Genomic DNA, 13478 nt, shown 5'->3' with positions numbered 1-13478 from the left:
AATGCACATTGGAAAACATCATCCCAACTATACCTGTGAGATGATATTTCCAAAGTAGCTGTTACCACTCAAGAACGAGATCTTGGAGTCATTGTGGATAGTTCTCTGTAAACATCCACTCAATGTGCAGCAGCAGTCAATAAAAAAGCTAATAGAATGTTGGGAACCATGGGTGGCAGATATAATTGGCGAGGACAGGCTATGTCTCCCATGGGCTGCCGGTTGTGGGGTTTGTCCAGGGAAGTTTTTGCTTATTATTATGCACCCTGCATTTTCCAGTGTGGCTGAGGAGGCAGTATGTGGTATTCATCTTCCTGGGTTCATCAGTAATCTCCCTGGAGTCCATGTAGATTACTGATGAATTCAGGAAGCTTAGGCTTGGTCTACACTACCCCCCCTAATTCGAACTAAGGTACGCAACTTCAGCTACGTGAATAACGTAGCTGAAGTTCGAAGTACCTTATTTCGAATTAGTTCAAACTTACCTTGGTCCACACTCGGCAGGCAGGCTCCCCCGTCGACTCCGCGGTACTCCTCTCGGCGAGCTGGAGTACCGCAGTCGACGGCGAGCACTTCCGGGTTCGACTTATCGCGTCCAGACTAGACGCGATAAGTCGAACCCAGAAGTTCGATTTCCAGCCGTCGAACTTGCCGGTAAGTGTAGCCAAGGCCTTAGTAACACAGACCACTGTGACAGATTGTCACCCCAGGAGTGTAGTCTGGGAGCCATGGGAACCGATGTGCCCTTAACCCTCCAGCTGGGCAGGCCAATCTTACACTGCTTTCTTGGTAACACAGCCAGCCTGTGCAATCTCTGTTATTACCCAACATGACAGCAGGTGGTGCCACACACCCAACTGAGCTGTCTGAGTGCTTTACCTAAGCCACTCAAAGACAGGCAGGAGATAACAGCCAATTTCCAAGCTCCCCTGCCTTGCACCTTTGCTGGAGTATAACCCAAAATTATACCGTCTTCCACTGCAGAGGTGTCTGTACAGTGTAAGCGCATTAATTAAAGTCATTTTCTCCACTGATGTGGGAAAGATATGCAACAACATTTGTACACAGAGCTGAGATTTTTGCCAGACACGTTACTTAAGCCATGCTGGTAAATATAACACATAAAACAAATTTATTAACTACAAAAAACATGGATTTTAAGTGATTAGAAGTGATAGCCTTGGACCATTATTTCCAGCAGGTCAGTCTTTCTTACTCAGGTGTTTTGAGGAGATCTCTTGTGTAGGGAGTGAGTCCAAGAAATGGTGTCACTCCCAACCTTATATAGTTTTTCCATAGGGCAGGGACATTTTGCTTCAAGACAAGTTCCCATCCTACAGTGTGGAAAAATAAACACAGCCGCAGACCGAGCCTAATAAATTATGTAGATAGGATATGAATTGTCAGTTTGTCACCCTGATTGATGATACAAGCAGTCCACAAAGTTTTCATACACAGGCTAGAAATCCCTTTAGCCTGGGACCAGCATTTTCCCCAGTTTACTCATTGTTCCTCAGGTTTTTCCAGGGGTTCTCTTGTGTGGAGAGTGAGGCCAAGAGAGGATGTCACTCCCTGCCTTGTATTGTTTTTCCATATAAGAGCAACCCTTTGTTTCAAGCCAAGTTCCCAGCCCAGTGTGTGGAAAAATACAGGTACCAAAATGGAGTTCAGTGTCATGTCGTCTGGTCCTAATATACATAACTTCAGGTACAAAAATGATACATGCACACACATAGGATAATCATATCCAGCAAACCATAACTTTTCAAATGATTCGATTTCTATAGGTTCCACATCGGAGTGTTGCTCTTTTAAGACTTCTGACAACATGCTCCTCACCTCATCCCTCTCAGATTTTGGAAGGAATTTCAGATTCTTAAACCTTGGGCTGCATGCTGTAGCTATCTTTAGAAATCTCATATTGATGCCTTCTTTGCATTTTTTGAAATCGGCAGTGAACGTGTTCTTAAAATGAACAAGATGTGCTGGGTCATCATCCAAGACTGCTAGAACATGAAATAAATGGCAGAATGCGTGTAAAACAGAGCAGGAGACATACAGTTTTCCCCCAAGGAGTTCAGTCACAAATTTAATTAACACATTATTTTTTTCACTAGTGTCATCAGCATACAAGCACGTCCTCCACAATGGTGGCTGCATAATGAAGGAGCATACAAATGTTTAGCGCATCTGGTATATAAATACCTTGCAATGCCGGCTACAAAAGTGCACTTTCTGGTGACATTGTAATTAAGAAGCAGGCAGCATTATCTCCTGAATAAATAAGAAACTTGAACAAGAACTGGGACTGAGTGAACTTATAGGCTCTGAAGTTTTATGTTGTTTTGGTTTTGAATGCAGTTATTTAACAAATAAAATCTACATTTGTAAGTTGCACTTTCATGACAAAGAGATTGTACTACAGTACTTGTATGAGGTGACATGAAAACTTGTGGTGACGACGCAGGAAAGGAAACAGAACACCAGGTCTGTGGTAGCCGAAAAGCCCCTCTACCTCCAGGAACTTTTCCTGGGGCTTTTATTCTTTACTTACTTTGTTTACAACACTTCTTAGTGGTCACATTCCTGCGCATAAAAAGGCCAGGCAGTATACATGCACATAAGATAACAAACCCATCTCTTGAGCGCGTGAATGCCAGCTGCGAGGAAACAATCAAATCAGCCAAATAAGTTTCCCAAATATAGGCGCTAGAACAAGGTCACTCCTGCCTCATTGCCAAGGGAACAGTTTGCCGTTCTTCAAGGCTTGTGATTAGGGAGCAACACATTCCTACATCCCCCCCTATTTTATTTTATAGATGCGGTGTTTAAACAAAGCGCTCTCGCAGGGTAGCATACACAATGCCACTAGATTGGGTCTACACTAAACAAAACAGCAAAGCAAAACGCCAATCCCATAAGGCTTGACCAGTTGCCAAACACCCCCCATGGGATTTGTAAGTAAAACAATTAACTACTTTGGCACAAGTATTATTAGCATAATTTGCTACAAAGGGGGTATAAAGCTGTACCTAATCAATACTCTATTATTGCAAATTGAATGGTTTGCAAACAGGAACAAGGCAGGTACTTAACAAACTTTGCATTTATACCTTTCATTACAAAAAATAATAATGAGGGACAGCTGCATTTCGTTATACATAGGCCATCTTGATATCTTAATTCCTTACTTGTTTTGACTCTTGCCAACATACAATATTTTCTAGACCTTATCTACACAAGGTTTTCTACACCTTATCTATACAAGGTCACAATAACTTCTCACACAGTACTTTCTCACCCACCTCACACAATCCTCGCTTCTACAAATCTCGCGTTATCAGGGTTACAGTTAGCCTGACTCTTGCTAACAAACTGTCATGCATAGCAGTTCTTTTCTGACAGTCCTTTCTCTGCTTCCACGACCCCCCCTTTTGTACTTCTAGTACAACAAACATTCTCAAATCTCTATTTGCATTAAGCCCTGGACTTCAAATTCTACATCAGATGCTTCAATCTTAGGGGTTCTGATTGGATGTAATGACAATGCATGATTAGCATAAACATGAAAGGTATTACTATTATTACGTCTTTTACAACAATGATAACATAATCCTAAGCTAACTAATAGCAACACAAGCAATAACATTCCCATAGCAATAATATAATGGGGCTGTTGTACAATCTTAATCATAAAGCACAATACATCCTACTTAGTACATAAAATGGATACTCTATAAGCTGTCTGGAAAGCATACTTTTCAACTTAATATATATTTTAAAGCATGTGAATTTGCCCTTGTACTTCAGAGATTTTCTGAATCTCTGGTAACAGTGAAAACAAATTCTGAAATCTATCAGGTACTAAACTAGTCCAATTAAAGGGTACCTGGAACCTAAGGGCTACTTGAAAAACTCTATCTGCAGGCCAGTAAATAATATGATTGCCTGCAGTGGTAATGAGATTAAAATGTATGTCTTGCAATGTGGAGGCTTTAACATACACACAGCTATCATTAGCTTAAAAGAGTAAGTGTCCTGTCAGGTGTAATCCCAGGAGCACTGACTAAAATTAACTGGGCATACCAGGTAGTTTAATTTCCCAGATGTTTTGGTGAATTACTCAATCCCACATGCATCCTCCCCATGGACCCGGCAGGATTTGGTATGTGGGAGGCCACACCCCCTTTACCGGTCCATATGCTTGGAAGGAGCATTGAGAACGTCTACACTTCCACCCAGAAAGTCTCCAAGTATGTCTCCATGGCCACAGATCAGATGGTACTCCTGATGTGTCTGTAAGGGCAGTGGGCCAAGCCTGAACATGCTAGATCCCACTGCAATGCCTTCCCAGCCTCAGTGATATTCAATACCATCTCTGTCAGCAACTTCTGGGTCATTGTCTGTATTTTGATGTGTTACAGGGGTAATAGTGTAATGGAGGAGATGGCAGGGGCAATGGCAACAAGGTGCCTTTGGTACTTATCATTTAAAATCTAATTAAGGGGGGCAATACATACTGAAGGACTTATCCAAAACACAGGGCGCAGCCTGTAGAATAAACCCCAAAATCCAATCAATACCACATTCCCAAGCATGGGTCCCACAAGTTTCTTCCTGCCAGTGTATAATTCTTTGTTTCTTCACCAGGGTCAGTTCTTAATGTCTCTTGTAGTCAGGAATTCCTGGACTTTGTGGTTTCAAGGAAGCAAGTGTTCCTTCTTCTCTTTTCCTGAAACAGTGTGGTTAAGCATCATACAGGGGAGAGGTTACTAGCACATCACCCTGTAATGGTTTTGCTTCTTCTAGAAAAATCCAGAGGCACAGTAGGTCTGTCAGTGGACAAGGGAGAGGTTACTAGCACTTCACCGTCTTTTTTTTTTTTTCTTTCTTTTTCCTGCTGTTCAGAAGACACAGCAGAGTTAGAAGGAGAAATAGGCTTATCATCAGTCGGAGAGTCCTCCCGAGGTGGAGGAATCTTTTTACAGTGAAAAGCATGGGTCCAGGTAGGCAGTCCTTGGCACTTCACAGTGGTGGTGGTGGTTAACAGGACTTGGAAAGGGCCTTTCCAGTGTGGAGCCAAAGCAGTCTTTCGTTGATGGACTTTACATAGACTCAGTTTCCTTGTTTCAATAAATGGCAGGGCTGCTAGGGTCTTTGGGTAGCACTTCTTTTATCTGTGAAAAAAAACCCTAACACATTTCATTAATGCCTGGCAGTGTTTTGCAGATCTCAGTTGCTTGGGCACATTCAGGCCCCCCCTTTTCGTGGCTGTCAGCCAGGTCTTATCTTTGGACTGAGCTTGCTAGCTATTTTTTCCTCAGTTAACTCATTCCGTGCTTTTTCCTCTTCTCCCTTTCTCGGCTTCTTTTAACCTACAAAGGAAACTTTCACTCTTCACTTATACACTTTTTTCCAACAATGAACGCATACACATTGCCATTATACAGTACATTAGTCTTATTATTCAATGTATGCCATGTACACTCTTCCAGTAAAATAACTTTATTACAGAGCTTTGGAGCAACAAACCGAGACAAGCACACCCACTTTTGAGGAGTCCACTTGGTACAACCTCTGGTGTCCAATCGCTTTCCTCCCTCCCCAGCCCTCTGGCTAGAAATCTGAGGTAGCCAGAAGGATCCCATGGGCAATATAGGGAGTGGGTTAACCTTCCATGTCCTTGCTTCCAAAGACAGTTGGTATGCAAATTTTAACAACAATTTTTCAATTAAAAAATCTGGCCAATGAAGTTTCTTTTTCTTACTTAAGCAAATATATCAGACTTTAGTATATCACATTTTCCTGATTTATCCAAACACTTTGTATTCCAAGTTGAATAAAACAAGTATCTGCTTTTTGATTTAACCCTTCTATTTAATTTTGAACTAGACTGTCCTATGAAAATATTAAATCCAACAATTCTGGCCACAAGACAAACACCACAAGACAGGACAAAGAACACAAAAATAATTCCTATTGTACCAGTAAATGCATGGTACATTGAATGCTGTTCAGCTGGCATCCGTTTTCTCTGATGATCTGAAAGACAAAAGAACAGAGGTCTACCCCTTCTGGGTAGTCAGTCATTGCTTAAAATATTTACTTTGTTACACATACTCTTGTTGATTTTAGGCAAAACAGAGGAATTACCACATATTTCCTTGTATTTGTTTCATATGCAGCCCAGGTTTCAGTGGCTACTACCTTATTAGTTAGAAAATTGCATTAATACAGATGCTTTCTGGCTTGCTTCCAGATCCAAAGCTATCCACGGCTTAAAGATTCTTACTTAAAAAGGGACACAATTAACTTTCCCGGACTTTTGATTGCCTTTTACTTCTAACTCCTGCTTTCAAACACACAGTGATCTGAACAAGACAACACAACCTATATTGGTAGGTTTGCATTTCTTATACCTCTACTACAATACATACTGCACATGTTCTCCACAATTCAATTTCCACAACACTAGCCACATCAATTTCTACACAAGGTGTAACTATTTCTTTTTGAACACCGGGTAAAGGCCATTTACTTAACATATAATTCAAAGAGCTATCCTTAGAGGGTTTTACCAGAGAGTGTCTCCTTATCCTATTAGGACTCATCTTATCGGAGCACGAACCCCAGGGGCTGCGGTGAAGCAGAGAAAAGGGGCGAAACATCCCGTTGGCGCCGTTCCCAGTTCGCCGCAGCCATCCGGAGTCCAATGTCCGAGCCAGGAGAGTCCCGGCGGAGTCACCAGAAACTGTTACCGAAATATCGGGTCCACCTAGCTGAGAGCCAATAACAGCCAGACAGGGATAAGGAGGAGTTGCTTTATTCTGCAGAATAAAGGAGAGCTTTGCACCTTGGTACAAAAACTCTGTCTCATACACATTTTACCATTCCAATTATCATCCTGGGGATTTGAAATCCCCATGCCTATAATTACTTACTCCTTTCCTTCCTCTATGCCCTCAAAGTTTCCAACCTGTTTTCCAGTCAAGAAGCCATACCGACCCGCAGTCCGGATACCAGGGGCACTGGCGATCTATTTCCCTTAGGGGGTCCTCAATATGAGCGACCGGGACAACGATGCATGATCGCTGCCGTGTAATCTTGAACTCTCTTGTGTGCTCCTTCTGGGCACTGGAAAGTTCGCCCCCCATACTCACGAATAAGGGGCGGCAAACAGCCGCGGGCGCGCTCGGCATATCCAGCCGGTGAGTAGGGGGTTATCACGTCGGGGTCACCAGCTGTGGTGACGACGCAGGAAAGGAAACAGAACACCAGGTCTGTGGTAGCCGAAAAGCCCCTCTACCTCCAGGAACTTTTCCTGGGGCTTTTATTCTTTACTTACTTTGTTTACAACACTTCTTAGTGGTTACATTCCTGCGCATAAAAAGGCCAGGCAGTACACATGCACATAAGATAACAAACCCATCTCTTGAGCGCGTGAATGCCAGCTGCGAGGGAACAATCAAATCAGCCAAATAAGTTTCCCAAATATAGGCGCTAGAACAAGGTCACTCCTGCCTCATTGCCAAGGGAACAGTTTGCCGTTCTTCAAGGCTTGTGATTAGGGAGCAACACATTCCTACAAAAACTATTATTTTTTGTTTATCATTTTTACAGTGCAAATATTGGCAATCGCAAATAATCCACGCTTTGATTTCAATTACAACACAGAATACAATCTATGTGAAAAAGTAGAAAAACATCCAAAATATTTACTAAATTTCATTTGCTGTTCTATTGTTTAACAGTACAATTAAAACTGCAATTAATCATGATTAATTTTTTATACCCAATTATTTTTTGAGTTAATCGCGTGTGTTGACTGTGATTAATCAACAGCCCTAGTTTTCTAGCTTTTCTGCAATTCACTTAAAAAAAAAAAACTTTTTAAAGAAAACTGAAAGCTGAGATTCTCCACGCAGTCTCTTGGTTCCAGAACTTGGGGCGTTAAGAGAGACAGGAAACACTGTGAGTCTCCCAATAAAATCGCAGGAGCTGGCGCTGCTGGTCATTTCTCAAGCGGTGCACCCACAAGCAAAGGTACTGAGGGTTAGTTAGTGGATATTTCTGGTCACACAGTCCATCAGTGGCAGAGACGCTGTGCCCCTCTGCAGTGGGCTACAAAGCCTCCTGTTGTAAGAAAAGGGGTTATACCACAGACAGCTGGATATAGCAGTGACTATCTTGGAGAATCACTGGTTCAAGGCACAGCTCAGAGGGTCTCTTCCTCTCGTTCAGACATGAGACATGCACATGCTGGATAAGCAAAGCCAAGCACATTCTTAATAGAAAGGGGTGTGACCCAAGCCCAGCTCCAATTGCCTGCTCCTAGCTCTCTATTGGGCTCAAACAACCCCCCTGTCTGCCCAAGATCTGGAAGGGACCTCCTGGTTTCCAGAGCCCAGGGCCCTGCTATCAAAAGTGACCCTGGCATATCACCCACTGCATAAATCTTCCTATCTCCATGTTCAAATGAGCTGGATTGTTTGCCCCCCACTGCTGCTGTTGGGAGGCTGTTCCAGAACCTCCCTCCTCTAATGGTCAGAAACCTCCTTCTCCTTCCCAGACTCACTTTGCTCTAGGCCAGTTTGTTCTTGTGCCAACACTGTCCTTTACTTCTTCTCCCTCCTTGGTGTTTCCACGCCCACCCCTACGATGTCTTTATAGTGCAATCTGATCCCTGCTCAGCCTGGATTTTGTTAGACTAAACCAGCCAAGCACTTTCAGTCTCCATATAAGACAGCCTCTCCATTTCCCTCACCATCCTAGGAGCCCTTCTCCACACTGTTCCAGTCTGAATTCATCTTTCTGGGATAGGAGTGACCAGAATTTTACATACTTTGCCACAGGAAGTCTCAACAGTGCCTTGTATAAGGATATTAATACCTTCCAGTCTCACCTTACACATTCTGGGATCTCATTTGCCTTGTTCACAGCCACATCACATCGGTGGCTCACAGTCATCCTGGGAATGACCAATAGATCCAGGTCTTTCTCCTCCTCTGTTATTTCCAACTTACCCTTGGCATTATAAACAGGGGCTAGTGAGTAGATGCAGGGAAGATTGAGAGCTGACTTGATGACAGTGTACAAGCACTTTCACAGGGACAAAATACCAGCTACTAACGGGCTCTTTAATCTTGCAGGCAGATGTATAACTTGAATGAATGGCAGGAAACTGAAGCAAGACAAAAAAAAATTTGGAAATGAGGCACACATTTTTAACAGCAAGGGTGCTTAACCAGTGGAACAAACTCCCAAGGGAGGTGACGGATTCTCCTAATACCTCCAAACCAAGACTGGATGCCTTCCTGAAAGATACCCTTTAGATGAACAAAAGTTATGTTTTAGTCAAACTCAAGTCATTGGGCTCAATACGGGGGTAACTGGGTGAAATTATATACCTGTGCTATACAGGAGGTCCAACTAGATCAATGGTTCTCAAACATATTTGATCATGCACCCCGCCCCTTTGAGTCAGTAAGAGTTTACGCCCCTGCCACACAAATACATATACTGATATATGTGGGGCAAGGCTTCAAAAAAATCACTTTGGCTTTTTTGTTTTTCGCTTGATTTTTCTTGTTGTTGCATGAATGAGCCAACGGTCCATTGGAATCAGAGCAAAAGCAAAACTGTGGTCCCAGCTTACAATAAAATGTCTTTGCACAGGACCGGCTCCAGGCACCTGCCGACCAAGCAGGTGCTTGGGGCGGCACCTGGAGGGGGGCGGCAGTCCGGCCGCCCGGGGAGAGCGGGGCTGCAGCCGGGCTCGCCACCCTCCCCCCGGTGCTCCAGCGGGTCGGGCAGAGTGGGACCCCGGCCGGGCTCACCGTCCTCCCCCCGGCACTCCAGTCAGTCAGGGAGAGCTGGGCCCCAGCCGGGCTCGCCACCCTCCCCTGCCGCGCTCCCCGCCGGGGGGGCCGGGGGGCAGCGGGAGGCTTTTTTGCCTTGGGCGGCAAAAAAGCCAGGGCCGGCCCTGCTTTGCAAATGGATTCTTGTGCAGATGTCAATGACTTTGTATAATTCTATTCAAGCTTAACAGAAATCCATCAAAGTGCATAGTGCTACCTAGAGTGAAATGAACAGCGCTGTCTTAGGACCGGATCAGTCTGGAGGGATCAGCTTTGCTAGTTATTCATAGCTGTGGGTAAAATTTGTACTGAAAGGTTTTTTTCCTAACGTTTCTCTCACAAACACACACCCAAATACAATCTGCACCACCAGGGTGGCCCGCCTCCCAGTTTGGACCTCTGGACTACATGATCTAATGGCTCCTCCGGGCCTTAAATTCTGTGACTCTATGAGTCATTGTCTTTAATGGATCATCATCTTGGATGCAACTTGAACAATTGCTACTCTGAATGCTCATATGCGCTCAATGAGGATATATAGCTCTTGCAAATGAAATGTAAAAAAATAATTAGGAAGGCCAAAAAAGAATGTGAAGAACAGCTAGCCAAAGACTCAAAAAGTAATAGCAAATATTTTAAGTACATCAGAAGCAGGAAGCCTGCATTGGTGCAGTCTTGCCACAATCCCTGCTCATTTTCCCCAGAGGCCCCACCCTCTGTCCCAACTCTTGCCACTAGGCCCTTTCCCCCTACTCCTCCACTTCCCCTGAGCCTCTGCCCCCCTGCCAGGCCACCAGCCGGGCCATGGTAAGAGGTACCACAAGAATCCAGGCTGCTGTGGGGAGCCCCAGACTCTCCACCATCCCTGGTATGCCCAGACTAGGAAGGCATCCAGTCTGTGAAAGAAACTTATTGAAACATCTCTGAGGGTGAGATTGTATCTGTACTATATTAGGCATAGGCTTGAGGGGTTTATTTTATTTTACTTGGTAATTCACTTTGTTCTGTCTGCTACTACGTGGAACCACTTAAATCCTACTTTCTGTATTTAATAAAATCACTTTTTACTTATTAATTTACCCAGAGTATGTATTAATGCTTTGGGGGTGGGGATAGCTGTGCATATCTCTCTATCAGTGTTATACAGGGTGAACAATTTATGAGTTTACCCTGTATACATTTTATACAAGGTAAAACGGATTTATTTGGGGTTTGGACCCCATTGGGAGTTGGGCATCTGAGTGTTAAAGACAGGAACACCTCTTAAGCTGCTTTAAGTTAAGTCTGCAGCTTTGGGGCACGTGGTCCAGACCCTGGGTCTGTGTTGGAGCAGACTGGCGTGTCTGGCTCAACAAGACAGGGTGCTGGAGTCCCAAGCCGGCAGGGAAAGCAAGGGCAGAAGTAGTCTTGGCACATCAATTCCCAGCCCCAAGGGGGTTTCTGTGATCCAACCCATCACAGAACACCCTGATTATCCTCGCACGAAGGTGTTTGCTTTTCACGCTGTACACAATTGGGTTCATCAGGGGTGGGACGAGCATGTAGATATAGCCCAGGAAAATCTTAAGCAAGGGAGAAGAGTCCTCCCCCAATCTGTGTATCACAGACAGGCCGGTCATTGGCGTGTAGAAGAGCAGGACGGCGCAGAGGTGGGAGACGCAGGTGTTCAGGGCCCTGAGGCACTCCGCATGGGATGTGATGCTCAGCACTGTTTTGAGGATCATCACATAAGAGAGGAAGATGAGCAGCGAGTCCAGTCCCACCGTCAAGAGTGAAAGAGACAAGCCATAGATGCTGTTTACTTTGATATCCGAACAAGCCAGCTTCATGACGTCCTGGTTTATGCAGTAGCAATGGGAGAGGACATTGGATCGACAGAATCGGAAACGTTGAAGGAGAAAAGGGAGTGGGAGTATCGCAGCCACTCCTCTTAGCGCAAATATCAGTCCCATTTTGCTTATTCTTGGCAGGGTTAAGATGGAGGCATATCTCAGCGGGTCATAGATCGCGATGAAGCGGTCAAAGGCCATCAACAAGAGCACAGAGGATTCAATGCATTTAAGCAAGTGGATGAAGAAGAGCTGGGCAAGACAGGCATCAAGGCTGATCTCTCTAGAGTTAAGCAAGAATATACCCAGGGTCGTCGGCATGGTGGATATCGATAAGGCAAGATCTGTGATGGCCAACATGGAAAGGAAAATGTACATGGGTTCATGGAGGCTTGGATTTGTTTTTATAATGAACAGAATGACTGAATTTCCTACTATGGATATAACATATATGAAGCAGAAGGGGATAGAGATCCAGAGATGGATGTCTTCTAGCCCAGGTATCCCACTGAGAAGGAACACTGCAGAGTTGAAGTTGGTGTCATTGACAGCTGACATAATGTACTGGGCAGGTCCGAGGAATTCTGAACTTTCCTTCCTAAAAGGAAAAAGGACAGGAGACTAGATGATAATTAATGACACTTCTTTCTGCTCTGAGTGCAAATCTAGAGACTCCCAGGAGCTCAAGGAATATCAGCAAAAACATAGTCTTGGATTTACACAACAAATAGGAAAATAGGTATTGCCAGAGTGGCTCAGACCCATAGTCTATCTAGCCTAGTATTCAGTGGCCAGTTCCAGATGCTTCAGAGGAAGTGGAAGATGCCCTGCAATAGGGAGCTTTGAAATAACCTGCACCACTAATTAGACAAATGTTGTGGTGCAAAACAGGAAGATGTAGAATTCATGAAAGAGTTTTTGTAACAATCCTCACCATTCTCATTGGATTTTCTGGCTATCTATATAAACATCCAGTCCCAATTTGAATGCTGCTAAACTCTTGGCCCCATTGATATCTTGTGGCTGGGAGTTCCGCAGTCTGCTTGAGCACTGTGTGATTTTACAATTGTGACTTTCCCACAGATGCTGTTTCTGCCCCTCCACTTCTGAGTGTGGCCCATTGTGTCATGAGATGTGTGTAAACACATGGCAAGTGTATGGGGAAAATTGTAATTGTATTTATCTGTCCTGCACTGAAACTATTTATAAACATGTTTCATTGCCTCATTGTATATCTTTTTTTTATTTTCTCCACTCCTGAGAGTCCAAATTAAGTCACTGCCTCTTTGCAGTACATGAGATACATTCTTAGGCACAAGTTCTGAATTCAATAACATTGACTTGAACGACATCACTCCAGATTTACATGTATAAATTCAATCAGAACAGGGCTTTGTTAACTGTCCCTTACCAAATGCTGCCGGTGATACGCTCTGACTCCGAAAAATCCATCCAAGGGGAGCTTAAGTGCTTTGCCTGGCCTATGTAGACTGAATCCAGAGAATTCAATCATCCTACAGCCTTCTCTTCATCCTCACAGGACCTGTATCCTCTCCCCATGCAATGGTCTGTAGATATTTGGCAAGTTACAAGCTAACACAGATAGTTACTTCAGTTGCGAGGATGTGGGGTTAGCATCACATATGGGTGAATAGTGAAAATATTAATATCCAGTTGAGTGTGCAAGTTACTTCAGCCATGCTCGTGTAAGCGGTGATGGGCGTAAATTACATACAACTACTATTTCACTCCCCTTTCCTGCACCTTAGCGTCACTCTTCTGAAACACAGAC

The 13478-nt window shown here is 44.0% G+C and overlaps 1 protein-coding gene across 1 annotated transcript; it reads right to left on the bottom strand.

Moving 5' to 3' along the window:
- Positions 1 to 11272: 11272 nt before the first annotated feature.
- LOC103306957 (olfactory receptor 51G2-like) lies at positions 11273 to 12244 on the bottom strand. The gene has a single exon (XM_065585127.1). The coding sequence runs from the start codon at positions 12242 to 12244 to the stop codon at positions 11273 to 11275; it is 972 nt and encodes a 323-aa protein (XP_065441199.1).
- Between the last annotated feature and the right edge of the window lie 1234 nt (positions 12245 to 13478).

Source organism: Chrysemys picta, chromosome 1 (genome assembly GCF_011386835.1).
Source record: "Chrysemys picta bellii isolate R12L10 chromosome 1, ASM1138683v2, whole genome shotgun sequence".
Classification (NCBI taxonomy): Eukaryota; Metazoa; Chordata; order Testudines; family Emydidae; genus Chrysemys; species Chrysemys picta.
Note: the sequence above shows the minus strand (reverse complement) of the source record. Positions and strands in the feature narration are given on the sequence as shown.

Excerpts from the sequence above, each read along its gene's own strand:
- LOC103306957 (XM_065585127.1), bottom strand. The coding sequence starts at position 12,244 with ATGTCAGCTGTCAATGACACCAACTTCAACTCTGCAGTGTTCCTTCTC.